At 44.2% G+C, this 26,222-nt stretch overlaps 1 protein-coding gene across 1 annotated transcript in view; it reads right to left on the reverse strand.

The window, feature by feature from the left end:
- KCNC4 (potassium voltage-gated channel subfamily C member 4) overlaps nt 1-25,851 on the reverse strand; it is a 159,287-nt gene extending 133,436 nt beyond the window's left edge. The window contains exons 1-2 of the mRNA XM_077295216.1: nt 24,209-25,851; nt 17,853-18,783 (exon numbers count right to left, since the gene is read on the reverse strand). Of these exons, the coding sequence (XP_077151331.1) occupies nt 17,853-18,783; nt 24,209-24,817 (1,540 nt within the window). The 5' untranslated portion in view covers nt 24,818-25,851. The remainder of the gene's footprint in view (nt 1-17,852; nt 18,784-24,208) is intronic.
- Between the last annotated feature and the right edge of the window lie 371 nt (nt 25,852-26,222).

Genomic DNA, 26,222 nt, shown 5'->3' on the forward strand with positions numbered 1-26,222 from the left:
GTGGCTGGATGAAAGATGCGAGAGTTGTCCGGATCCCAGAAACTCACTCAGCTTTTAGGTACACACACTGATTACAAGCAAACAGGTCACAGATGAGGATGTTACCTTTAGTAGCCATTCAAACCTATTTGGGTCAACTTCTGTACATGTTATCAGGCCAAAATCACCAGGGTATGTAAGCTTTTGATCAGGATCATTTGGATGTTTTGGGTTGTCATGATTTAAAAAGAGAAAACACAGTAGTTTGACAATAAATGGCTTCACCCAACCACTAACCATGAGTAGAGAAAAAGTTTTGGTGTTATCATTCATAAATCTTTGATAAAAGGCCAAGAAAGCAAAAATTCTGCTGAGGCATGTAAACTTTTGAGCACAACTTTATGTTTTGCTCATTCTACATAGTGACAGTCATGGCAACTACTCCTTTGGAAATATGGTGCAAGACCAGCAATAAAACGGAATCTGTCAGGAGGATTTCATATGCACATGTAGCTTTTTCAAAGACAAGTCCAACAATACCTTTACAGGACCAGTCCATTTTTCTGCTACTGAGCAATCAGCGTTTGAATTGATATGCAAATGAGGCTGAAGATCAGAAGCCTCTGTCACTTCAGCTCTATTCCCCACCAAGCACCTCCTCCTGCTTGACTGATGGCTCCTTTGACTGAAGTCACACAGCATAGAGGCTGTCAGTCAAAAAGGAGATGGCGCTGAGCGAGAAAACAAAAGACAATATGGTCACCTGTTGACCAAAATCAAAATCTAACCATAATAAGCTGGAAATGTCCTTTAATTTCAGTGGTTTCATTTTAGAACCAAACATGTTACATTCATTTTTTTATATTTTCAAAAGAGGCAAGTTTTGCCACTCATATTGTCACAATCCATGTTTGGATCTGTGGCAGATGTTGCCTCTCAGATTAACACTTTTTTCCTTTCAGGCTATCGGGGGTTAATGCAGTTTTTGTACTGTGGCCGCTGGTGTAATTACATTGCTGCTAGTTCTGCTGATGTGGGTGGTGACCACTCCCACCTTCCTTTAAAAGGTCACCTGATGCATCAGCTGACTGTTGGTTATACAGGTCCTTTTTGAGAACAACCTAGCTGGAGACAGGAGCTTGCTGAGTGCAGTGGTTCGTCAGTTGAATGCTGTAATTTGGTGCCTTACTCTGCTGTGTGGTGCATTTCAACAGAGAAAAGCTAAGTGCTGTTTTGTGTTTCCTTTTCCCTGTGGTTTTTGTCTTACATTACCTCGTGTTGTATTATTGCAGTGGTGGGACCAGTGCTCTCACCTGCCAGTTCCCTACTAAGGGATAAGAGCAGGGCAAGTGAGGGACTAGGTATTCTGCTCAGCGACGGGTTGAAAGAACCCGTATAGGGACGCTAGAAAGAGCAGGGCATATCCTCAGGTGAGTGCAGGAGGTGTCCATTCCCCGTTCCCTACCGACAGGGCCCAACATTGTTATTGTGTCCCCGATGTACCCTTCTGTGTTTCGGCATTTTATGACAGTCCCCTCGTCGGGTTGTGTCACTCCAGGACAGTCACTTTGTGACATTATAACCAACCATCCCATTTTTTTCCAGTGACCCATAGCTCAAATGCAGGCCTTTACCCAACTGCTTCAGACCCTCACCGAGGAATTTAAGGTGCTGCGTGGTGAGGTGGTGCAGCAGCTGCAGTAGTTGGTGGGGTTTTGGGCTTCGGCCCAGGTCCAACCAGAACCCAAGATATCGCTTCCTGACAGGATCTCTAGAGGGAGAGATACATTTTTGTTTTTTCAGGAAGCCTGTAAATTGTACTTCAGGTTCCACCCTCCTTCATCAGGGAGTGAGGAACAGCGTGTGGGGATTATAATCTCCCTTCTTAAGGGTGATTCCCAATCCTGGGCTTTCTCCCTGCCAGCCAGTTCTCCATCTTTATGGTCGTGGATGCGTTTTTTGCAACATTGGCGCTTGTGTATGGGGATCCAGATGGCATCTCCCTGGCGGAATCCCGACTGCGTAAAATCAAGCAGAGGGGTCAGCTGGCTGAGGAGTACTGCGGTTTAGGAGGTGGGCCACTGGCACACAGTGAAATAACACTGCCCTTAGGAGCCATTTTAGGCAGGGTCTGTCTCTAAGGTTGCAGGATACTCTTGTGCAGTACGCCGCCCCCAGGTCATTGGAGGCTGCCATGTCCCTTGCCATCCGGGTAGATAGATGTTTGAGGGAGAGACATTCACCAAATGTGCCCCCGGTAGTCCTTGCTAATGAGGGGGACACACCTGAGCAGTCGGATGAACCCATGCAGGTGGGAGGTGTTGGTTCCCAAACGGGGTAGCCTGTGGTTCACCGTGGTGTTGGGGCATGTTTTTACTTTTGGAAGACTGTTAATTTCATTGGTATCTGCCCAGCTCGCGCCAGAATATCTGAACCATCGAAGAAGCCGCGTCCCCTGGTCATGTGGAGGGAGGCGACCAGGGAGTGTATATTTCCTCCATTTTTACTCAACCCTCACCACTTGCTAACCCTGAGTGTCGGAGTCCCTTTAGGAGGAGAGGCTCAGGGGAGGGTAGTGGTTCCCTCTGAGCATTTTGGGGCTGTGAGTGTAGTGGAACAGGGAGACGCCTCTATTGTCAATTCCTCAAAGAATTCACCATCTTGTGGCAAACGTATGCATGGAAATAAACATTCAGGTCCGGACCTGTGTGTGAATGAGTACGTATGGGTGTCCACGAAAAACATCAGGTGGAAGTATGCAACTGGGACCTGGCGTTCTAGGGTGATTGGGCCTTATTGGGGGTCAGCCATTCTCAGCCCGGTGACTTTTCAGTTGGAGTTACCCCCAGTTATGCATGTACACAACTCATTCCCCAGGTAGGCGCTCTGGAGATTTGTGGCGCCTCAAGAGCCTATGTTGTTGGCATTTCCATGAGGCCACGTTTGCCATAAACCTGAGGGTCAGGTGACTGCCAAGGTGAACTCTGGTGGATCGAGGCATCATCACCGTAGGTTGTTGTCTGTTGAGTGCAGGTGTTGAGGGTCCAGAGTCCCCTCATTGAAAAGGGGGTACTGTCACAATCCATGTTTGGATCTGTGGTAGATCTGGCCTCTCAGAGTAAAACTTTTTTGCTTTCAGGCTATTCTGGGTTAATGCAGTTTTTGCCTGGTGGCCGCAGGTGTAATTGCATTGCTGCTAGTTCTGCTGATGTGGGTGGTGACCACTCCCACCTTCCTTTAACCCCTTCCCGACCTTTGACGCCACGTAGGCGTCATGAAAACCCGTGCCAATCCGACCCATGACGCCTATGTGGCATCATGGAATGATTGCGTCCCTGCAGATCGGGTGAAAGGGTTAACTCCAATTTCACCCGATCTGCAGGGACAGGGGGAGTAATACTTCAGCCCAGGGGGGGTGGCTTCACCCACCCGTGGCTACGATCGCTCTGATTGGCTGTTGAAAGTGAAACTGCCAATCAGATCGATTTGTAATATTTCACCTAAAAAACTGGTGAAATATTACAATCCAGCCATGGCCGATGCTGCAATATCATCGGCCATGGCTGGAAAACCTAATCTGTCCCCCCCCACACCCACCGATCTCCTCCCCAGTCCTCCGTTATGTGGTCTGCCCCCCTAAGTCATCCTGTCCGCTCCCCGTCCTCCTGTCCGCTCCCCCCGTGCTCCGATGCCACCCTTCCCGTCCTCCGATCCACCCCCCGTGCTCAGATCCCCCCCCCCCTCATACTTACCGAGCCTCCAGGCGTCCGTCCGTCTTCTCCATGGGCGCCGCCATCTTCCAAAATGGCGGGCGCATTCGCAGTGCGCCCGCCGAATCTGCCGGCCGGCAGATTCGTTCCAGGTATATTTTGATCACTGCGATATAACCTATCACAGTGATCAAAATAAAAAAAATAGTAAATGACCCCCCCTTTATCACCCCCATAGGTAGGGACAATAATAAAAAAAAAGAAAATATTTTTTTTTCTTTTTCCACTAGGGTTAGGGTTAGAACTAGGGTTAGGGTTAGGGGTAGGGTTAGGGTTAGGGCATGTGCACACAGTGCGGATTTGGCTGCGGATCCGCAGCGGATCGGCCGCGAATCCACAGCGGATTGGCCGCGGATCCGCAGCGGATTGGCCGTGGATCCGCAGCGGATTGGCCGTGGATCCGCAGCGGATTGGCCGCGGATCCGCAGCGGATCGGCCGCTGCGAATTCGTAGCAGTTTTCCATCAGGTTTACAGTACCATGTACACCTATGGAAAACCAAATCCGCTGTGCCCATGGTGCGGAAAATACCGTGCGGAAACGCTGTGTTGTATTTTCCACAGCATGTCAATTTTGTGCGGATTCCGCAGCGTTTTACACCTGTTCCTCAATAGGAATCCACAGGTGAAATCCGCACAAAAAAACACTGGAAATCCGCTGTAAATCCGCAGGTAAAACGCAGTGCCTTTTACCTGCGGATTTTTCAAAAATGGTGCGGAAAAATCTCACACGAATCCGCAACGTGGGCACATAGCCTTAGGGTTAGGGTTGGAATTAGATTTAGGGTTGGAATTAGGGCTAGGGTTGGAAATAGGGTTAAGATTAGGCTTGTGGTTAGGGTTACGGATAGGGTTAGGGGTGTGTTGGGGTTACAGTTGTGGTTAGGGTTGGGATTAGGGTTACGGTTGGGATTAGGGTTAGGATTAGGGTTAGGGTTGGGATTAGGGTTACGGGTGTGTTGGCGTTAGGGTTGTGGTTAGGGGTGTGTTGGGGTTAGGGTTGTGATTAGGTTTATGGCTACAGTTGGGATTAGGGTTAGGGGTGTGTTGGGGTTAGTGTTGAAGTTAGAATTGAGGGGTTTCCACTGTTTAGGCACATCAGGGGTCTCCAAACGCAACATAGCGCCACCATTGATTCCAGCCAATCTTGCGTTCAAAAAGTCAAATGGTGCTCCTTCCCTTCCAAGCCCCGATGTGCACCCAAACAGTGGTTTACCCCCACATATGGGGTACAAGCGTACTCAGGACAAACTGGGCAACAACTATTGGGGTCCAATTTCTCCTTTTACCCTTGCGAAAATAAAAAATGACTTGCTAAAACATAATTTTTGAGGAAAGAACAATTATTTTTTATTTTCACGGCTCTGCGTTATAAACTTCTGTGAAGCACTTGGGGTTTGAAAGTGCTCATCACACATCTAGATAAGTTCCTTGGGGGGTCTAGTTTCCAAAATGGGGTCACTTGTGGGGTGTTTCTACTGTTTAGGCACATCAGGGGCTCTGCAAATGCAACGTGACACCCGCAGACCATTCCATCAAAGTCTGCATTTCAAATGTCACTACTTCCCTTCCGAGCCCCGACGTGTGCCAAAACAGTGGTTTACCCCCACATATGGGGTATCAGCGTACTCAGGAGAAACTGGACAACAACTTTTGGGGTCCAATTTCTCCTGTTACCCTTGGGAAAATAAAAAATTGTGGGCTAAAAAATCATTTTTGAGAAAAGAAAAATTATTTTTTATTTTCATGGCTCTGCGTTATAAACTTCTGTGAAGCACTTGGGGGTTGAATGTGCTCACCACACATCTAGATAAGTTCCTTGGGGGGTCTAGTTTCCAAAATGGGGTCACTTGTGGGGTGTTTCTACTGTTTAGGCACATCAGGGGCTCTGCAAACATAACATGATGCCCGCAGACCATTCCATCAAAGTCTGCATTCCAAATCGTCACTGCTTCCCTACCGAGCCCCGGCATGTGCCCAAACAGTGGTTTACCCCCACATATGGGGTATCAGCGTACTCAGAAGAAACTGGACAACAACTATTGGGGTCAAATTTCTCCTGTTACCCTTGGGAAAATTAAAAAATTCTGGGCTAAAAAAATATTTTTGAGGAAAGAAAACACATTTATTATTTTCACGGCTCCACGTTATAAACTTCTGTGAAGCACTTGGGGGTTCAAAGTGCTCACCACACATCTAGATAAGTTCCCTAGGGGGTCTAGTTTCCAAAGTGGGGTCACTTGTGGGGAGTTCCTACTGTTTAGGCACATCAGGGGCTCTGCAAACGCAACGTGACGCCCGCACAGCATTCCATCAAAGTCTGCATTTCAAAACGTCACTACTTCCCTTCCGAACCCCGACGTGTGCCAAAACAGTGGTTTACCCCCACATATGGGGTATCAGCGTACTCAGGAGAAACTGGACAACAACTTTTGGGGTCCAATTTCTCCTGTTACCCTTGGGAAAATAAAAAATTGTGGGCTAAAAAATCATTTTTGAGAAAAGAAAAATTATTTTTTATTTTCATGGCTCTGCGTTATAAACTTCTGTGAAGCACTTGGGGGTTGAATGTGCTCACCACACATCTAGATAAGTTCCTTGGGGGGTCTAGTTTCCAAAATGGGGTCACTTGTGGGGTGTTTCTACTGTTTAGGCACATCAGGGGCTCTGCAAACGTAACATGATGCCCGCAGACCATTCCATCAAAGTCTGCATTCCAAATCGTCACTGCTTCCCTACCGAGCCCCGGCATGTGCCCAAACAGTGGTTTACCCCCACATATGGGGTATCAGCGTACTCAGAAGAAACTGGACAACAACTATTGGGGTCAAATTTCTCCTGTTACCCTTGGGAAAATTAAAAAATTCTGGGCTAAAAAAATATTTTTGAGGAAAGAAAACACATTTATTATTTTCACGGCTCCACGTTATAAACTTCTGTGAAGCACTTGGGGGTTCAAAGTGCTCACCACACATCTAGATAAGTTCCCTAGGGGGTCTAGTTTCCAAAGTGGGGTCACTTGTGGGGAGTTCCTACTGTTTAGGCACATCAGGGGCTCTGCAAACGCAACGTGACGCCCGCAGAGCATTCCATCAAAGTCTGCATTTCAAAACGTCACTACTTCCCTTCCGAACCCCGACGTGTGCCAAAACAGTGGTTTACCCCCACATATGGGGTATCATCGTACTCAGGACAAACTGGACAACACATTTTGGGGTCCAATTTCTCCTGTTACCCTTGGGAAAATAAAAAATTGTGGGCTAAAAAATCATTTTTGAGAAAAGAAAAATTATTTTTTATTCTCATGGCTCTGCGTTATAAACTTCTGTGAAGCACTTGGGGGTTCAAAGTGCTCACCACACATCTAGATTAGTTCCATGGGAGGTCTAGTTTCCAAAATGGGGTCAATTGTGCGGGAGCTCCAATGTTTAGGCACACAGGGGTCTCCAAACGCTACATGGTATCCGCTAATGATTGAAGCTAATTTTCCATTCAAAAAGCCAAATGGCGTGCCTTCCCTTCTGAGCCCTGCCGTGCGCCCAAACAGTGGTTTACCCCCACATATGGGGTATCATCGTACTCAGGACAAACTGGACAACAAAATTTGGGGTCCAATTTCTCCTATTACCCTTGGAAAAATAAAAAATTCCGGGCTAAAAATCATTTTTGAGGAAAGAAAAATAATTTTTTATTTTCATGGCTCTGCGTTATAAACTTCTGTGAAGCACCTGGGGGTTTTAAGTGCTCACTATGCATCTAAATAAGTTCCTTGGGGGGTCTAGTTTCCAAAATGGGGTCACTTGTAGGGGAGCTCCAATGTTTAGGCACACAGGGGCTCTCCAAACACGACATGGTGTCCGCTAACGATTGGAGCTAATTTTCCATTCAAAAAGTCAAATGGCGCGCCTTCCCTTCCGAGCCTTGCCGTGCACCCAAACAGTGGTTTACCCCCACATATGAGGTATCGGCGTACTCAGGAGAAATTGCACAACAAATTTTAGGATCCATTTTATCCTGTTGCCCATGTGAAAATGAAAAAATTGAAGCTAAAAGAAATTTTGTGTGAAAAAAAAGTACTTTTTCATTTTTACGGATCAATTTGTGAAGCACCTGAGGGTTTAAAGTGCTCACGATGCTTCTAGATAAGTTCCTTGGGGGGTCTAGTTTCTAAAATGGGGTCACTTGTGGGGGAGCTCCAATGTTTAGGCACACAGGGGCTCCCAAACCTGACATGGTGTCCGCTAGCGATGGAGATAATTTTTCATTCAAAAAGGTCAAATGGCGCTCCTTCCCTTCCGAGCCTTACCATGTGCCCAAACAGTGGTTTACCCCCACATGTGAGGTATCGGTGTACTCCGGAGAAATTGTCCAACAAATTTTAGGATCCATTTTATCCTGTTGCCCATGTGAAAATGAAAAAAATTGAGGCTAAAATAATTTATTTGCGAAAAAAAAAAAGTACTTTTTCATTTTTACGGATTAATTTGTGAAGCACATGGGGGTTTAAAGTGCTCACTATGCTTCTAGATAAGTTCCTTGGGGGGTCTAGTTTCCAAATTGGGGTCACTTGTGGGGGAGCTCCAATGTTTAGGCACACGGGGGCTCTCCAAACGCGACATGGTGTCCGCTAAAGATTGCAGCCAATTTTTCATTCAAAAAGTCAAATGGCGCTCCTTCCCTTCCGAGCCCTGCCATGCGCCCAAACAGTGGTTTACCCACACATATGAGGTATCAACGTACTAAGACAAATTGCACAACAACTTTCGTGGTCCAGTTTCTCCTTTTACCCTTGGGAAAATAACAAAATTGTTGCTAAAAGATAATTTTTGTGACTAAAAAGTTAAATGTTAATTTTTTCCTTCCATGTTGCTTCTGCTGCTGTGAAACACCTGAAGGGTTAATAAACATCTTGAATGTGGTTTTGAGCACCTTGAGGGGTGCAGTTTTTAGAATGGTGTCACTTTGGGGTATTTTCTGCCATATAGAACCCTCAAACTGACTTCAAATGTGAGGTGGTCCCTAAAAAAAATGGTTTTGTAAATTTTGTTGTAAAAATGAGAAATCACTGGTCAAATTTTAACCCTTATAACTTCCTAGCAAAAAAAAAAATTTGTTTCCAAAATTGTGCTGATGTAAAGTAGACATGTGGGAAACGTTATTTATTAACTATTTTGTGTCACATAACTCTCTGGTTTAACAGAATAAAAATTCAAAATGTGAAAATTGAGAAATTTTCAAAATTTTCGCCAAATTTCCGTTTTTTTTCACAAATAAACTCAGAAATTATCGACCTAAATTTACCACTAACATGAAGCCCAATATGTCACGAAAAAACAATCTCAGAATCGCTAGGATCCGTTGAAGCGTTCCTGAGTTATTACCTCATAAAGGGACACTGGTCAGAATTGCAAAAAATGGCCAGGTCATTAAAGTCAAAATGGGCTGGGTCATGAAGGGGTTAAAAGGTTACCTGATGCATCAGCTGACTGTTTGTTATACAGGTCCTTTTTGAAAACAACCTATCTGGAGACAGGAGCTTGCTGAGTGCAGTGGTTCTTCAGTTGAATGCTGTAATTTGGTGCCTTACTCTGCTGTGCGGTGCATTTCAACAGAGAAAAGCTAAGTGTTGTTTTGTGTTTCCTTTTCCCTGTGGTGTTTGTCTTACCTTACCTCGTATTGTATTAGTGCAGCGTTGGGACCAGTGCTCTCACCTGCCAGTTCCCTACTTAGGGATAAGAGCAGGGCAAGTGAGGGACTAGGTATCCTGCTCGGTGACGGGTTGAAAGAACCCGTATAGGGACGCTAGTAAGAGCAGGGCACATCCTTAGGTGAGTGCAGGACATGTCCATTCCCTGTTCCCTACCTACAGTGCCCACTGTTGTTAAAGTGTCCCAGGTGTACCCTTGTGTGTTTCAGCATTTTGTGACCGTCCCCTCGTCGGGTCAGGTCACACCAGGACAGTCACTTCATGACATTTATTGCCAACAATAAAAACAGACACAAAGACAAATGAGGATCTTTACATTTCATTATAATTAATCATTATAATATTTATTGGATTTTATGTTTAGATGAACAATGATTTCATGATTCTCAAAATTCTTTAAAGGATATAACAACTTATCGAAAAAATATTCTATTTTTTTCCTAGCTCAAGCAGAAGACCAGTGATGTCCCACGCTTGCGATTATCACAGTTGCTGAAAATTAAGTTCCTATATAAGTTCCATTAATCATATTAAAGATGATCTGCCCAGGATGTAAGATGAATACTGGACAGTTGTCCACCTAGTCCTGCCAATCAGAATTCAACTAATATCAAACAAGGCTCTCATTATCATTACATAAACCTAAAGTCATGCTCTGGTTTTATTACACTTATGGAGATATCTGAAATATATAACAATTTGTTAATAAAATTTCATTATTAAACACCTAGATAATACTTTTTGTATAAGGTAGTTTGTGTCAAGGCACTAATGCCAACTTCTAAAGGCAGTGATGCTAAAGAAAACCTTAAAGAGGAATGGTCACTAAATGTAAATTTGATAGCTTTTGCTCTTATTTTATTCCCTTTCTTTTCGTGATTATTCTGGTTTTTGATTCTTCATTAATTTTTGGTTCAGTTCACCTTTTATTTTAAAGAGGACCTGTCACCATCTCAAACAAGGGCAGTGTTGCTCTTATTTTATTTCTGATGTTCCCCTGAGTATTTTGAATTTTTTTTAATCTACTATATGGTTCCAGAGATATGGGCCTTTTTATGTGGTGCTAATTTTTGGTCTTTACTAAGGGGGCGTAACTCACAGGAGTCTCTGGAGGCGTGGTTCACAGGATTCTCTGGTGGTGTGGCTCACATGGTAATAATGCAGAGCAGCCTAACGACATGCCCCCACAGAATCCTTGGTAAAGACCAAATAAAGACAGTATAGTGGATTAGAAAAAAACTAAACAGAATACTCAAGGGGACAGCAGAAATAAAATAAGAGCAAAACTGACCGTGTTTGACAGTGACAGGTCCTCTTTCACATAAAACCTAGAAATAAATGATAAAGTAAATGGAAAAAAGTTGATCACATTATTTGACTGGGAGACATTTTGATTTAAACGGCGTTGTACAAATCTCGTATACTTTTAATAGTTGTCTATGAGGTTGCATAGGTGTTATTTATTGCAGTTTTTTACTTTCCAGGCATATTACTGGACACTGTCTTTATTTTGATGGCAATAAAATGAAATAAAACATGATCAAGATAGAGGATGATACTAAGGGGGAAATTGTTGCTTTTTATCTTTTCTTTGTTGTGTAACTTTATGTCACTGTGACCCCTATTTGTACATAGAATATCATGTTTTGTAACATAATTTCATGCTATTTCAAACTTCAAGTTTAGTGGTTGGCAGTGTTAATAGTTCTTAATATAAATGATAGAGAAATATAAAACTTTAATCAAAATATACATTGCTTATAGAATGGCCATGCTATAACAACACATATCGGTTATATAGAAAAACACAGACTTAGATTACAATGTAATATTAGCGTAATGACACAATACAATGATCATTAGTTGGACATACAGTACCACAGAATGAGAATACACAAAGTATTTCAGAATTTTTAGGCAATTCAAATACTTAACATGTAGAAGATGAATGTTACAAAAATCTAGACAGAGACATTGTATGGAAGACCTGGTACTGATGCCCTCAAAAGTCTAAAGTACATAAACCTGAAAATTACTTTTCTTTCAATTCGTAATGCTCTACATTCCCAAAGACATTCATGCTTAAAAATATTGTCATCTACATAATTTTCAACGGTCTAAAAGTATTGGAATTTTTGTTTTTGCATTTCCATTTTTTTTTACTCCCCTTCTTTTACTTTTTTTTTTTTATTTTCCCGCCAACATTGCTATCTGAGGGCTTATTTCCTGCTATATAGTTTGTCTTTTTTATTTATTGCAGCCTTTTTCTAAGATCAGAAACATTTTTAGTTTGTGTCGATGGAGCTGTGTGAGGGCTTCTTTTTTGGCTTAGCAAGTACAAAATTTATTGAAAACTGGTTTGGCTAGGTACACGATTTGATCTTTTTTTAAAAAAAATTTTTAGGAAGGTGAAGCAAATAAAAAATTAAATGCAAATGTTTTGTTTAGATTTTTTTTTTGATCATCATGATATTTACTGTGCGGGTTAATTAAGGCCGGTTTCACATTAGCATTTGGAGGAGATGCGGAGGGCTGCGGACTTCCTCCGTGAAGCCCCGCCCTCGGCCGCACCTCCGCCGCTAGCTCCGCCTACTTCTGCATGTGGCCGGCATGGGGCCTGCATACCTATCTTTAACATTAGGTACGCAGGTCGTGCCGCTGTATGCGGATGATTCCGCATGCGTCGTTTTGACGATGCGGCGACCAGCATAGGACGCAGCTTGTGGCAATTTCTTTTTTTCTCCGCATCGTCAAAACGACGCATGTGGAAGCATCCGCATACAGTGACAGGACCTGCGTACCTAATGTTAAAGATAGATACAAAAAAATGGAACAGCACAATGCTCACCGATGGGTGCCAGGCCTCCTGGGTAGAATGGTCCACTCATCCACCCAATATGTATACAAAATAGAAAAAGAAAGCAGCACTCCAAGTCCTTTTCAAGGTGAAAAAAGTTTGTAGTTTATTCAACCCACATCTCTGTGCGATGTTTCGGCTCAACTGAGCCTTTCTCAAGCCTTGAGAAAGGCTCAGTTGAGCCGAAACGTCGCACAGAGATGTGGGTTGAATAAACTACACACTTTTTTCACCTTGAAAAGGACTTGGAGTGCTGCCTTCTTTTTCTATAATGTTAAAGATAGGTACGCAGGCCGCATGCCGGCCGCATTCAGAAGTAGGCTAGCGGCGGAGGTGCAGCCGAGGACGGGGCTTCACGGAGGAAGTCCACAGCCCTCCGCATCTCCTCAAAAAGCTAGTGTGAAACTAGCCTAAGTTTGTATTTTTGTAAGATTAGACTTTTGCATGCAAGTCAATACCAAATGTGCTTTTTTTTTCTTTATTGTTAACTGGGTGGTGACATTTTTATATCTTTTTCTACTTTTCATACTTTTTTTTAGTTTTATTTTGACTTGACCCTACATTTGATCAACTATACTATATGTTGCAATACAACTGTATTGCAATATATAGACAAAATAACATTCCTCTATGAAGTACAGTCACAGATTAGGATCTCCAGAATCCCGAGAATGGGGCTTTCAAGAGCCCTGTCTCAATGTGTCGGAGGTCGAGCATGGACACCTCCATTCTACGCATTCTCATTCGGAGAGCAGTAGGTAGCGGATCTCAAATGTGGAATCACCATGTGCAATGCTCTGCATCATAGAAGTGGAGGAAAGCACAACGATTAACCAGTTCAAAACTGAGCCATTTATGCCGTCCTTCCCCACTTCAGGTACATTTTCAGGGCTTTCTTGCACATGTGGCTTAAAGAGCTGTAAAATTCTCACTCAGAGTCATGTAATTTTTATGTAATGCAGCCTCCTGGCAATCGCCGAAAACTGGTACTGCGCAGGCACGGACAGCGCCATCTTAGAGGAGGAAATTTTTTTTCTTCTCTAGTAAGATGGCACCGCCAATAGCAGCTATCAGACGACATCTATATACACTGATAGCTGCTACTGCGAAGGCACGGCGGGTGCCATTTTCAAATTGTTTTTTGCTATACACCTCAGGAAAAGCTCAACCACATGTAGTAACCACACATTAAACATGCGATTTATGTAAACTAGGGGGCAGATCAGTGAGGGATCAGTGACCAGTCAGCAGTCTGCATTCTGAATATCTAATCACCACATGAAGACCCCCCACAGGCCGCCCCGAGGCACAAGTGGAGCGCCCCCACTGTCGCAGGGCCGAGGGGTACCCGGTACCGGGCCTCTCTGTCTCGGTTCTGGGATTGTCACGGTGGCTAGACCCGGTCCGTGACCCTGCTGAGGGGCGTCCAGTGAAAGTTGAGAATGATGTGGTGTGGTGCAGGTCGCGATGAATAACGAGGACACCAGATTGCAGTCTCTTTACCTCTTTACTGAAGGCTTCAGGATCCTCAATCCGGAGTACGGTTAACAGGGCTGTCTGAGACCGGCCGGTCTGATGGCACCTCCAGAGTTCCCTTTGCAGGTGGAAATCTGTGCCTTCCTTCTAGCGCTTGTGTGTTGTAGTCCTTCCCTGCTGAGCACCACGGGATAGTCCTCACAACTGTCGTGTCTGTTTCTGAAGTTCCCTCACAACTGATTCTGATGTTCTTCTCCGTCCCCCAGATGATATGGCTAGGACGCACCCGTATGACGGGTAGGCCTGGAGTTCTTCCGGGACCCTAGAGTCGCCTCTCTCCAACTGTTGCCCCCTATGTCTGCTTAGGTGATTTGGGTGAGACAGCCCGCCTATAACTGACTGTCCTGCGTAGGTTTGAAGTAAGGCCTGGAGCTCAATACTTCCTCGGCCTTTCCGGCCACCAGCTACGCGCCTCAGTAGGATGTTGCCTCGATCTTACAGCACGACTCCTACTGGTGTTTTCTCCTTGTTGTGTTGATCTCGTTTCTCACTCTTCACAATAAACCTCGCTTCTTGTCCTTTCTTGGGGTACCGCCGCAATGAATTGCAGGCGCGGTCCCGTAACGTTCTTTCTGTTCGCTAGGCCTCTGTCAGGATCCCACCCCTGACAGGGACCCCCCTGAATCTTCCCCTGCAACACCCTCTGCCACAGGATGTTGCCTGGTTCCAACCCAGTCAGCTTTTTGTCTAACTTCCTATCTAACCCCCAGTTTTACCAGATTGTGAGGAGTGGCCTAATACATAGCACCCTTAGCTCCCCCTGGAGGCCAGACTGTGAAGTGTATTGGTGTCTGTGATACCTGGTCAGGTGAACTCCTTCAGTGCCATCAGACGTACCAATAACCCCCTTAGCGGCGGAGCATCAGTACTGCAACGACCAGGACTCTGGGGCACTGCACTAGCATATTATTAACTAAAAAGTGAAAATAAATATTGTACACAACAACCACAAGATGGATTTCATCAACCCAGGTATCATTTTATTCAGTATAACAGCGCCGACCTGACACTTTATGTAGGTTATTGTGCACAATCCTGCTGACACGTTCCCTTTAATAGCAGAGCTATCTAGGTCTCCTATGACTCTGCAGCTGTTGCTGCCTCTTTATTCATAGTGATCACATAACCACTGAGTAAGGAGGAGGAATCACTGTCAGTGCTTCCTATTACTGCATTTACAGCCCTTGTTCAGTACTGTGTATACAATAAGGCACATACTACTGCAGCTACACGATCACTTGTAGCTCTGCTACTATACAGTCATGGCCGCAAGTGTTGGTACCCTTGAAATTGTTCCAGAAAATCTGGCATTTTTTAATACTTTTTTCTCATTAAAGCGTTTCTTGATCTGGTTAATTAATTTAACATTTTGATCAATCAGACTTCTATGGAAGTGGAGATACGAAATATGTTTTTTTATGTGGAGGTGATTACAAAAAATATTTTAAAAAAATGATTAAATAATTGTTTTTATCTTTCATTCTCCTTAGGGAACTTGAACCTTAAATTTTCTGATTGCTTTTGCTATTCAGTATACAGCAATACCACAATATTGCAGTGTAAGGGAAAAAAATAAGTCTGCTGTGAAGACCAGCAATGTGCTGGTTTTCACAGAAGTACCGTTATGACAGGCACTAGGTCCTTCAGCAGACCCCTGGCTCCCATGGCACCCTATGATGGTGTTGTGTGGAGGCTGAACAAAGTGCAGAACGCCCCCCTGAATGTTGCTATCAGAGATTGACAATGGCATTTTAGAGGTTAACAGCAGCAGGCAGAGCTCGACTCTGTTCCCTGCTGTTAGAGGTAGATGATGGCTGTGTAGCCCATCTGTCATCTGTCCTGAATGATGCAAGCTCACCTCCTGAGAAAGCATCTAAAAATGGGAACCCAAGAAATTAAATAAAGTACATCACAAGTCTAGAAGGGATTAAAGGAATGAGCAGGATTACTTCAGTGATAATTCAGATCTGAGGGTTTAACGCTGTGCTACAAGCACTATTGAAGATCTTTTCCATAAACATTAACATTTTTCATTCAAACACTGTTTAGCCATAACATTTGCTACAGCCATCCTATCTAATATGCCAAAATAGAGCTGAACTCCACCAGCAGCCTATCTTGATGCTTGTGGGTCACAATGCAAGATCTCCAACAGGGTTCCCATCACAGGTCTTTAATAGTATTGGTCATCTCTGATGAGTCAAGGGGACATTTTCTTTTCCTACCTAATCTCTAGGGCTCGAGTGTGACTGCACCCACTATAGATAGGTACATCTCTGGATTTCACAAGACTGTTTTATGTGTCCTGTGATATCTGGCAAAAATGTTAATAGACTGTCCTTTAAGTCCTACAAGTTGTAAGGTGGGGCCTATATGGATCAGAAGTACATCAGTGAGCCTTGGATGCTTATGAACCCATCAACAATTTGTTCACCAGTTGTCCTTTCTTGGCTCACTTTTTGCCAGCACTAACCAAAGATACCCCACAAGAGCTCTGGTTTTGGAGATGTCAAGAATCATCTAGCCATCACAGTCACTCAAATTCTTATGTTTACCCATTTTTCCTGCTTGAAGCTATCAGGGAACTTGTCACCTCTTTAAACATTACCTGCAGATATAGTGTTAATCTGCAGGTAAAGCGTGTTACAATGCTGTCAGGCCAACCCACTGAAAGTGCTGCTACTAGGAGAAAATGAACTTATTTCCTCCCAGGAGCTGCCGGCTTTCAGTCGGAGTGGGTTCAATAATGCTTGCAGCATTGCTCACTATACTGTTATCGGTAGTTGTAAGCATGCCCGGGCACTTTGATTGACAACCATTTCTGCAGTGCGTCTGTGAGTAGTGCGAGGTCATTCAGTCTGAATTTTGCCTAGTATAAATCTTAGGCTACAAAAGGGATGTGGTTGACGTAAATGGCCATTTTGGGTGCAGGTCCAAGCTTTTTGGGGGGACATTCCAAGGAGAATATCTTCAGTCGAACCTATTTGATGATTAATATGTTGATTGCTATGCAGTGTTATTTGCTAAAACATAAGAAATTATTTAAGGGGGTTGTGCAGTAAAGACAAGTTATCACTTATACATAATATAGCAGATAACTTGCTGATCAGGGGGGTCTTACTGCAGGGACCCTCACCAATCAGCAGAACAGGGAATTTGTATCCCCGACACATAACTTTTATCCTTGTTAGAAAATGACACAGCAGTTTGGACACCTGACCGGCGCTCCATTAATTCTCTACGGGTTTGCTGGAAAAAAATAAGTGCAGCAGTCAGCACCCCACAAGAATACATTGATCAGCAGTCAAGCATGTGCACTGTTTTCTATTCTTATCAGACTAAAAGTACGGGTCCCAGCAGTTTGGACCCTCAACTATTAACAATATATCAACTATAAGTGATATATACCCTTTAATGCCATAGTAAACGTTTGGATGCTCCAACCCAATTAGGCAGCGGGGAGCCAACTTTCAATCAGCATAACACCAGTAGTCCCACCCAGTCAGCAACACGGGAAACTGCCGCTCTGTTGAGGTGACGTGAGCGGAAGTCTGTGACTGTGGCCTATCTTTGTGCCAACCAAAATGGTGTGCCATTGAAATTCAATAGATTGGATCCTTCTCTGCTTCAACATCATCTGTTGGGGTAGACTTTGGAGACCCCTATACATATTAGAGAGTTGCACAATTCCACTGAAATCGGCAAGTTTGGATTACTTTTATCTAATGTGTTTGGGGTCGTGAAGAGTAGGCCATGGACACTGCATTCCCATAAAACTCCATTAATGGTACAGTAACGTGCCGAACCACTTTTCATAAGAGCCCACTTTAAGCACTTCTTTCAATTACAGTAATGCCAATAAGCATGGTATTCCTGAGTGTGGATCATAGGGAAAACAAATTGCATAGTCAATGAAGATTCAGAAACAGCCAAAACCAAGTCTAATGAACATTCTTCCAGCTAGCCATTCATTGTATCATCGCACATGTCTGTTGTGCATCTTACCTGTCCTCTTTTCCATGACATCCTCTCCAGCCAATGGGCAGGATTCACTTTGAGTGCTGTTACGATGTGATGTGTCTTCAGATTTAGCAGTAACTGGAGAGTCCAGCTGCATAGGTTTAGGAACATGTTTCTTTTTCTTCTTAGGAAGCTTTTGTTTGGCCATAGCAAGAGAATAATACATTCCAAAATTATTCACAATGACTGGAACAGGCATTGCAATGGTAAGCACACCAGCCAGGGCACATAAAGCCCCCACTAGCATGCCAGACCAAGTCTGTGGATACATGTCCCCATACCCAAGTGTGGTCATGGTTACCACGGCCCACCAGAATCCTATGGGAATGTTCTTGAAATGCGTATGGTTGCTTCCAGTTGGGTCTGATGCGCTTGCACCTATTCGTTCTGCATAATAGATCATAGTGGCAAAAATTAGAACTCCTAGAGCTAAAAAGATAATTAGAAGCAGAAACTCATTTGTACTGGCACGAAGAGTGTGCCCTAAAACTCGCAGTCCAACGAAATGTCTTGTCAGTTTGAATATACGTAAAATCCGGACAAAGCGTACAACACGTAGGAAGCCCAGAACATCTCGTGCAGCTTTGGACGATAAACCACTGAGGCCCACCTCGATGTAAAATGGCAAGATGGCCACAAAGTCTATAATGTTCAGGAGGTTCTTCACAAAGACCAACTTATCTGGGCAACAAGTAATTCGGACAATGAATTCAAGTGTGAACCAAAAAACACAAACCCCTTCTATGTATGTCAAAATGGGTTCTGTTTCCACCTCCTTTACCACTATGATCTGTGTCATATTTCCCACAATGATCAGTTCTGTTACATTTATGTCCACAATGAAAGCCTCATGGGTCTCCAAGCAGAAAGTGGTGATGGACATCAGGATGAAGAAAAGTGAAATAAATGCCACTACCTGCAAGAGAAATGAAAGAAGAAGCACAGATTTCCCATTTGCACAAATTCAAATTATGTAAAACGTACCATATATATGGAACATAGACCTGTCTGCATGAGGTATCAGTGAGCCATGTGTCCTATTTACATGCCCTAAAGTGAACTATTCCTAATTTGCATGTTTAGTCCGCCTATTTCCTGAGCAGTCACTTAGGCCATTCAGACTGCTGGGCATTCAGCCAGTAGTAAAGACAGATACGCAGAGTCTGTTTCAATGGTTTTGTCTACGTAAGAAGAACATCAGGACTATTTGCTTTTCAGGTCAACTCATCCATTCTATGTTCTTGGTATGGAAAGTTAGAAATGTTTTTGAGATTTTTTTATGGAAACATTTGCTAAAGAGAATTTGCTACCATCTGGATATTAAAACAAGATGTTTTCTAAGATGGCTTATTAGTAATAATAATAATAATAATAATAAGGGCTCTTTCAAATGTCCGTGATAGATGGTCTCCTGACCCGAGCGTCCCAGCTTCATATATTTCTTTGAAGCTGTCATGCCTGGTTCAGACTCAGGAGATGTGCGGCCCGTCCATGCATCGCTATCTGACATCGGACCGATTATCATGGACATCTGAAACAGCCCAAAGTTTATGTTTGGCCTTTGCTCTCCAACAACAGTTTCCAAAATCTCTGGATGTACACTAAGCTAAACATTGCTTCCCTCTTATCTAGGATCACGTGTACGGCCCTACAGTGCCGCACTTGTCAAAGGGTCATGAAAGGGCTATGCGACTCCGACTAACCAATTAACTCATGGTGTATATTGATGACTCTCAGTTATCTTATGACTTGACAAAGTTGCCTGCTGCAAACAATGGCACTTAGCACCTGGGGCTCACCCCGAGGATCCAGGGCACAAACTCACTCCCAGCTACTCCGACGGTTAAAGGGAGACTAAGGGAAAGCCTAAACCTTGTTTAAAACTACTTACAGTTAGGTCCATATATATTTGGACAGAGACAACATTTTTATACAATGAATTTTAAATAAAACAATTCAGATGCAGTTGAAGTTCAGACTTTCAGATTTCATTTGAGGGTATCCACATTAAAATTGGATGAAGGGTTTAGGAGTTTCAGCTCCTTAACATGTGCCACCCTGTTTTTAAAGGGACCAAAAGTAATTAGACAGATTAAATAATTTTAAATAAAATGTTCATTTCTAGTACTTGGTTGAAAACCCTTTGTTGGCAATGACTGCCTGAAGTCTTGAACTCATGGACGTCACCAGACGCTGTGTTTCCTCCTTTTTGATGCTCTGCCAGGCCTTCACTGTGGTGGTTTTCAGTTGCTGTTTGTGGGCCTTTCTGTCTGAAGTTTAGTCATTAACAAGTGAATTGCAAGCTCAATTGGGTTGAGATCAGGTGACTGACTTTCATTCAAGAATATTCCACTTCTTTGCTTTAATAAACTCCTGGGTTGCTTTGGCTTTATGTTTTGGGTCATTGTCCATCTGTAGTATGAAATGACGAATCAGTTTGGCTGGATCTGAGCACACAGTATGTCTCTGAAAACCTCAGAATTCATTCGGCTGCTTCTGTCCTGTGTCACATCATAAATAAACACTAGTGACCCAGTGCCACTGGCAGCCATGCATGCCCAAGCCATCACAATGCCTCCGCCGTGTTTTACAGATGATGTGGTATGCTTTGGATCATGAGCTGTACCACGCCTTCGCCATACTTTTCTCTTTCCATCATTCTGGTAGAGGTTGATCTTGGTTTCATCTGTCCAAAGAATGTTCTTCCAGAACTGTGCTGGCTAAGGCTACGTTCACATTTGCGTTCGGCGCCGCAGCGTCGGGTGCTGCAGCGTTGCCACATGCATCATGCACCCCTATATTTAACATGGGGCGCATGGACAAGCGTTGCATTTGCGTTTTGTGACGCATGCGTCGCTGTGGTGCATGCGTCAGGGCACAGAGGACGCAGCAAGTTGCAGTTTTTTCTGCTCCCAAAACCATGCAAAAGTGGACGCATGTGTAAAAAAACGCTGCGTTGTGCATGCGTTCACATTTGCGTTGTGCGTTGCGTCGCCGACGCTGCGGCGCACAACGCAAATGTGAACATAGCCTTATTTAGATGTTTTTAGCAAAGTCCAGTCTAGCTTTTTATTCTTGATGCTTATGATTGGCTTGCACCGTGCAGTGAACCCTCTGTATTTACTTTCATGCAGTCTTCTCTTTCTGGTAGATTTGGATATTGATACGCCGACCTCCGGGAGAGTGTTGGTCACTTGGTTGGCTGTTGTGAAGGGGTTTCTCTTCACCATGGAGATTATTCTGTGATCATCCACCACTGTTGTCTTCCGTGGGCGCCCAGGTCTTTTTGCATTGATGAGTTCACCAGTGCTTTCTTTCTTTCTCAGGATGTACCAAACTGTAGATTTTGCCACTCCTAATATTGTAGCAATTTCTCGGATTGTTTTTTTCTGTTTTCGCAGCTTAAGGTTGGCTTGTTTCACCTGCATGGAGAGATCCTTTGACCGCATGTTTACTTCACAGCAAAACCTTCCAAATGCAAGCACCACACCTCAAATCAACTCCAGGCCTTTTATCTGCTTAATTCAGAATGACATAACGAAGGGATTGCCCACACCTGTCCATGAAATAGCCTTGGAGTCAATTGTCCAATTACTTTTGGTCCCTTTAAAAACAGGGTGGCACATGTTATGGAGCTGAAACTCCTAAACCCTTCATCCAATTTTAATGTGGATACCCTCAAATGAAAGCTGAAAGTCTGAACTTCAGCTGCATCTGAATTGTTTTGTTTAAAATTCATTGTGGTAATGTCTATAACCAAAATAAGAAAAATGTTGTCCAAATATATATGGACCTAACTGTATGTAGTCCTATCTGAGACTCCTTTAAATTTTATACCCACAGAAGATTTTACTTCTTTAGTTGTAAAGAATAACGTTTTTACTTCATATGCAAATGAGGGATCATTGACGCACCCTTCAGGTGGCCAAGGGCTCAGTGCACCATCCTCTCATCACACCTTCAATTACATTGAATGACAAAATTCGCTAGCCCGGAGTGTGCGATGCCTGACTTGAATCCCAACACTATACGTGTGCACTGACACTGTAGGAGCTGAACAAATGGACACATAGTGACTGTACGAATCTGTGTGCCATGCAACACAGAATCACACAGCAATGAGCAGCCACCGCAGACAGGAGAGAGGGATGGAAGCACATTTGAACAGAGTCTGTGCCTGTCCTTGATGGGCTTCTACTGTATAGTGTAAGCTGTCCAGCTACCTAAGGTTAGGTGCATGGCTTGTTGATTGAGGGGGAGGAATGGTACACTGAGATCTTGGCCACACCAAGGGTGCACCAAGGTGGTCTCATTTGCATATGGAGTAAAAACATTTTTCTGTACAATTAAAGAAGTGAAATCTATTCTGCAGATATTAGTTTCATAAGAGCCAAGTCCCGTATAGGACTGTACTAGTAGTTTTAATCAAGTTTTGCAGGTGACAGACTCCCTTTAATCATCGGTGTAGGTGGAGATGAGCATGTGCCCTTGCTGCGGAGTGCGAGTGGTGGCAACAAGCCACATTGCATTAGCCAGTCTATTCAGATATCGGGCCAGGGCAGTGAGATGTATGTTTTTTCCCCAGGTAAAAGACTCTCATCTTCTAGCTTACTGTAAACTTGGAGCTTCTAATAAAAAAGGGTTCTGTCTGTTCAATTCTTTGGTACAGAACACCAAAAAACATAAGATATGCTGGCCATGGAAATAGCAATATTTCATGAAAAGCAAAAAAATATGTATTTCTATGGTAAAAAAATAAAGATCCACTAATTACGATTAATAGTTTGTCATATGTCTAAATCTATGTTGATGTACGTGGCAATGTGCCTGGTAGAAGCAAGATATCACTGTGAGGCACATTAATGGTCTGTGGCAGCTAGTCAACATTGTAAGGCTGGTTTCACATTTACGGACGAGGGCTAAGCGAAGGGCAGCGTAGTTCCTCTGGTAAGCCCACTGCCACACCTCTTCCATTCAGCTCCGCCTATGTCAGCATACGTCCTGCGTACTTATCTTTAACATTGGGTACGCAGGCCATGTGAATGTATGCGGATGCCTCCACATGCATCGTTTTGACGCTTCGCCGACCACAACAAAATGCAACATGTTGCATTCGGCGCAGTACGGCACAGCATCAAAACGACACATGCGGAGGCATCCACATACATTCATATGGCCTGCGTACCCAATGTTAAAGATAGGTACGCAGGACGCATGCTGAGGTAGGCGGGGCTGAATGGAAGAGGTGCGGCAGTGGGCGGGGCTTAACGGAGGAACTACACAGCCCCCCGCAAAGCCATCGTCCGCAAATGTGAAACCAGCCTAAATCTGTTGTTCTGCACTCTCATAGGGGCAGAAAAAATTTGGTAAAAGCAGTGCTGTACCCCAACAGATTCCAGTGACAACAATGGTCTCCACAAGGTCATATGACTCAGCATTTTGCCAGAAAAAAATAGAGCAAATGAGCTGCACAATTTTGTATGGCATTTCTGGCTAAGGGTAAGTTCACACTAGGCGTTTTTTCAGAGATTTTTTTCTACAGCAAAACTTGATATCTTGGCAGGAAAGAAGCATGTTTACCTTGCATTTTTTGATGAGTTTTTTGCAGCAGTTTTGGCATGCTAGATTTATCTCTTCTGCATGCTGATAAAGTTTAGTGTTAAACAAAGTCCTATTCCATAGAATAAGGTTTTGGCACAAAAAACATAGCAAAACCTGATACCTGCCTTTTTGGTGCGTTTTTTCAGCACCCATTCAAGTCAATGGGTGAAAAACGCTGAAAAATGCTGAAAGAGGTGACATGCTCTATGTCCAAAATGCCATGCAAAGCACAAAATCCTGATGATAAACAATGTGTGTGCATGAGATTTCTGAAATCTCATAGAGATAGCTGGTACTGTAAAACACAGCTGAAAATTAGCATAAAAAGTAGCAAAAACGCATAGTGTGAACTTAGGCTAAACCCTGTGATGGAGGCTCCAAGAAGCGCCTCCCATTCAGATGTGAACAGAGCCTCACAGGCAGGTTTGTTTTCATAGGTTTGAACTGTCGTAAATATTTTGATCTAATCCTGTGGATACAAAGAGTTGGACTATTTATTAATCATGAAGTGCTACATTTATGGTCAGTAAAACCAAGAGTGAAAGAATCAAAGTCCTTGGCAGCAGGTCCAGGTATCAATGTGAATATTCCCTTTACAAAATGTTGCTTTTTTAACATAAAAATATTAATGGGACTGAACTAGAAATCAAAATCTCATCATTCCATTACTTTGGGTTGTAGCATTGCTCTCTAAGATCTTAAGGAGGGTGATCAAGAAGAGAGCAAAGCTCCAAACTTACCCTGGCAGCTCTAGATGAGTAGGGGTCCTCAAACAGTGCCCACATCTTGGACATCCATCTCTTCCAGCTACCCCTGGACCTGTCTGGCCTCTCCTCTATACAAAGTAGTTCGGGTGTGGAGTCCTTTTCTTCATCACCATCATCTGGTTCTACATTTTCAAAGATATCTAAAGCCTCCTCTGCTTCCCGGTGCTGTCTGTATGTCATCCAACAACAGGGCTCCACATCTGTCTCATCGATGCCCCAAAATGCCAACTCCTCCTCAAAGAGAGGACCACAGATGTCCGCCGGGCAGTGCAGCTTCCCTGTGCGGTAGTAGTTGAGGACATAGGAGAAGATCCCTGGGTGCCTATCAAAGAAGAACTCGGTTTGTTGGCTGTCGAGATCCAACTGACTGGAGGTGTCAGGGTCTGCCAGCCATGCCAGGCGGGTGCCAGGCAGCGTCCTTAGGGTGCTCTTATAGGTCTCATGGCGAGTGCCCCCCACATTGATGGTGATCTTGCCAGAGTCTTCCCCCTTTGCCATCTCCTCCTTCAGACATGTTTTGGAGGGAGGTTTGTTCCCAGACTTTCGTCCACGGTAAGATGAGACACACACCGAACTAATCATAGATTTCTCCTGGTAAGACCCCTTTAGACAGTCTCAGGGGTTTCCAGAGAGACTGTCTGGGGATATGAGACAGCACGGATCTTCCAACAGGTGACGGAGAGAGGAGGAGAGAGCTGCAGAGAGCAGGGCGCTGGGGATGGGAGTGACTGGGCTGATGATGAGGAGGAATTGTCTATAGCAATTGGAGAATTGGCTCAGCAATCATGGGCACGACTGAAAACAAACACAGGATGCATCGGGCACCTTGTGGGTGAGGAGGTGGTGGTGCCCTGTCCTGGACCCCTGGTGCTGCAGGGGCAGGTTCTCCACCCGTGCCACGGCTTGTTCACGGGGCTGCAAGGTTAAGACAATTATTGGCTCTGCTGCTCCTGATGCTGCTCCACCTGTAATAATACAATTGTCTCACACTGATGCTGCTCCACCTGTTCCAATACCATTATTGCTATTATTGACACTGCTGCTTCACCTGTCCTAAGACAATGCTGGACCTTCTGCAGTAGGAGCTCCTCCACCTGGATGAATGCCGCTGACACAATGGGAGCCAGGAGCTTTATCTTCTACACGTTAAGCCAGCTGTGTTCTTCTGATTCCTTCCCACACAGATATTAAGACCTTTCCTCCCAGGCAGAGCGTAGGCCCCTTCTTCCTAGGTAGAGAGCAGGATGGAAGTTGCTGAGATGAGAAGAACACGTTTCCTTGACGCTGCTGCTGCTGCTGGATCAACAATTGGTCTTCTCCCCTAAGTAATGAAGGTTATCCTGCTGCCTGATGTCTACCATCTCCCAAGTCCTCTATTCCATGATGGATCTAGCTGGAGTTTGTCACCAGCAGAGACCCTTGGGCGGTTCATGCCATCACCTGAGGAGCAGCAGATGATGTCCCTCTTCCAATGTCACCCTTCCTCGGTAATCTGAGCAGGGAGCTAATAGAGAGGCGTCACTCCCTGAACTAGGAGCTGCTCGTCCGGATCCAGCAGGTGGAGGCAGACTCTTGTCTCTGTAACCCTTTCACCCAGGCAGCAGCTTCTCCTGTGCTTCCAGGATTGCTGGCTGTCATTTATAGAAACACAACCTGTGGGAGGACCCCAGGAATTCTGCAAGAGCAAGCAGATCCTGCAAATCGATGAATTGTTGTTATGATAAAGTGGCCTGTATTCATTAGTAAAGCTTTTAAAGAGGAGACTGAAGTTTAACGTGAGTCCTGGTTGGATGGTAAGAAGTCTACACTATGGTCTCCTTAGGAGAAGAGCAGGGAGCATTGGTGCAGTGTATAGGGAAAGATGCACTTAGTGTGAGGAGAGTGCAGGACAAGAAAACTAGTGGAAGTCATGGAAGGAGAGCAAAAGGATAATGTTTGTTGTGTGCTGATGGTCTGTATGTATGCCCTAAATAACAGAATCCATCTC

Source organism: Ranitomeya variabilis, chromosome 3, assembly GCF_051348905.1.
Source record: "Ranitomeya variabilis isolate aRanVar5 chromosome 3, aRanVar5.hap1, whole genome shotgun sequence".
NCBI classification, from domain to species: Eukaryota; Metazoa; Chordata; class Amphibia; order Anura; family Dendrobatidae; genus Ranitomeya; species Ranitomeya variabilis.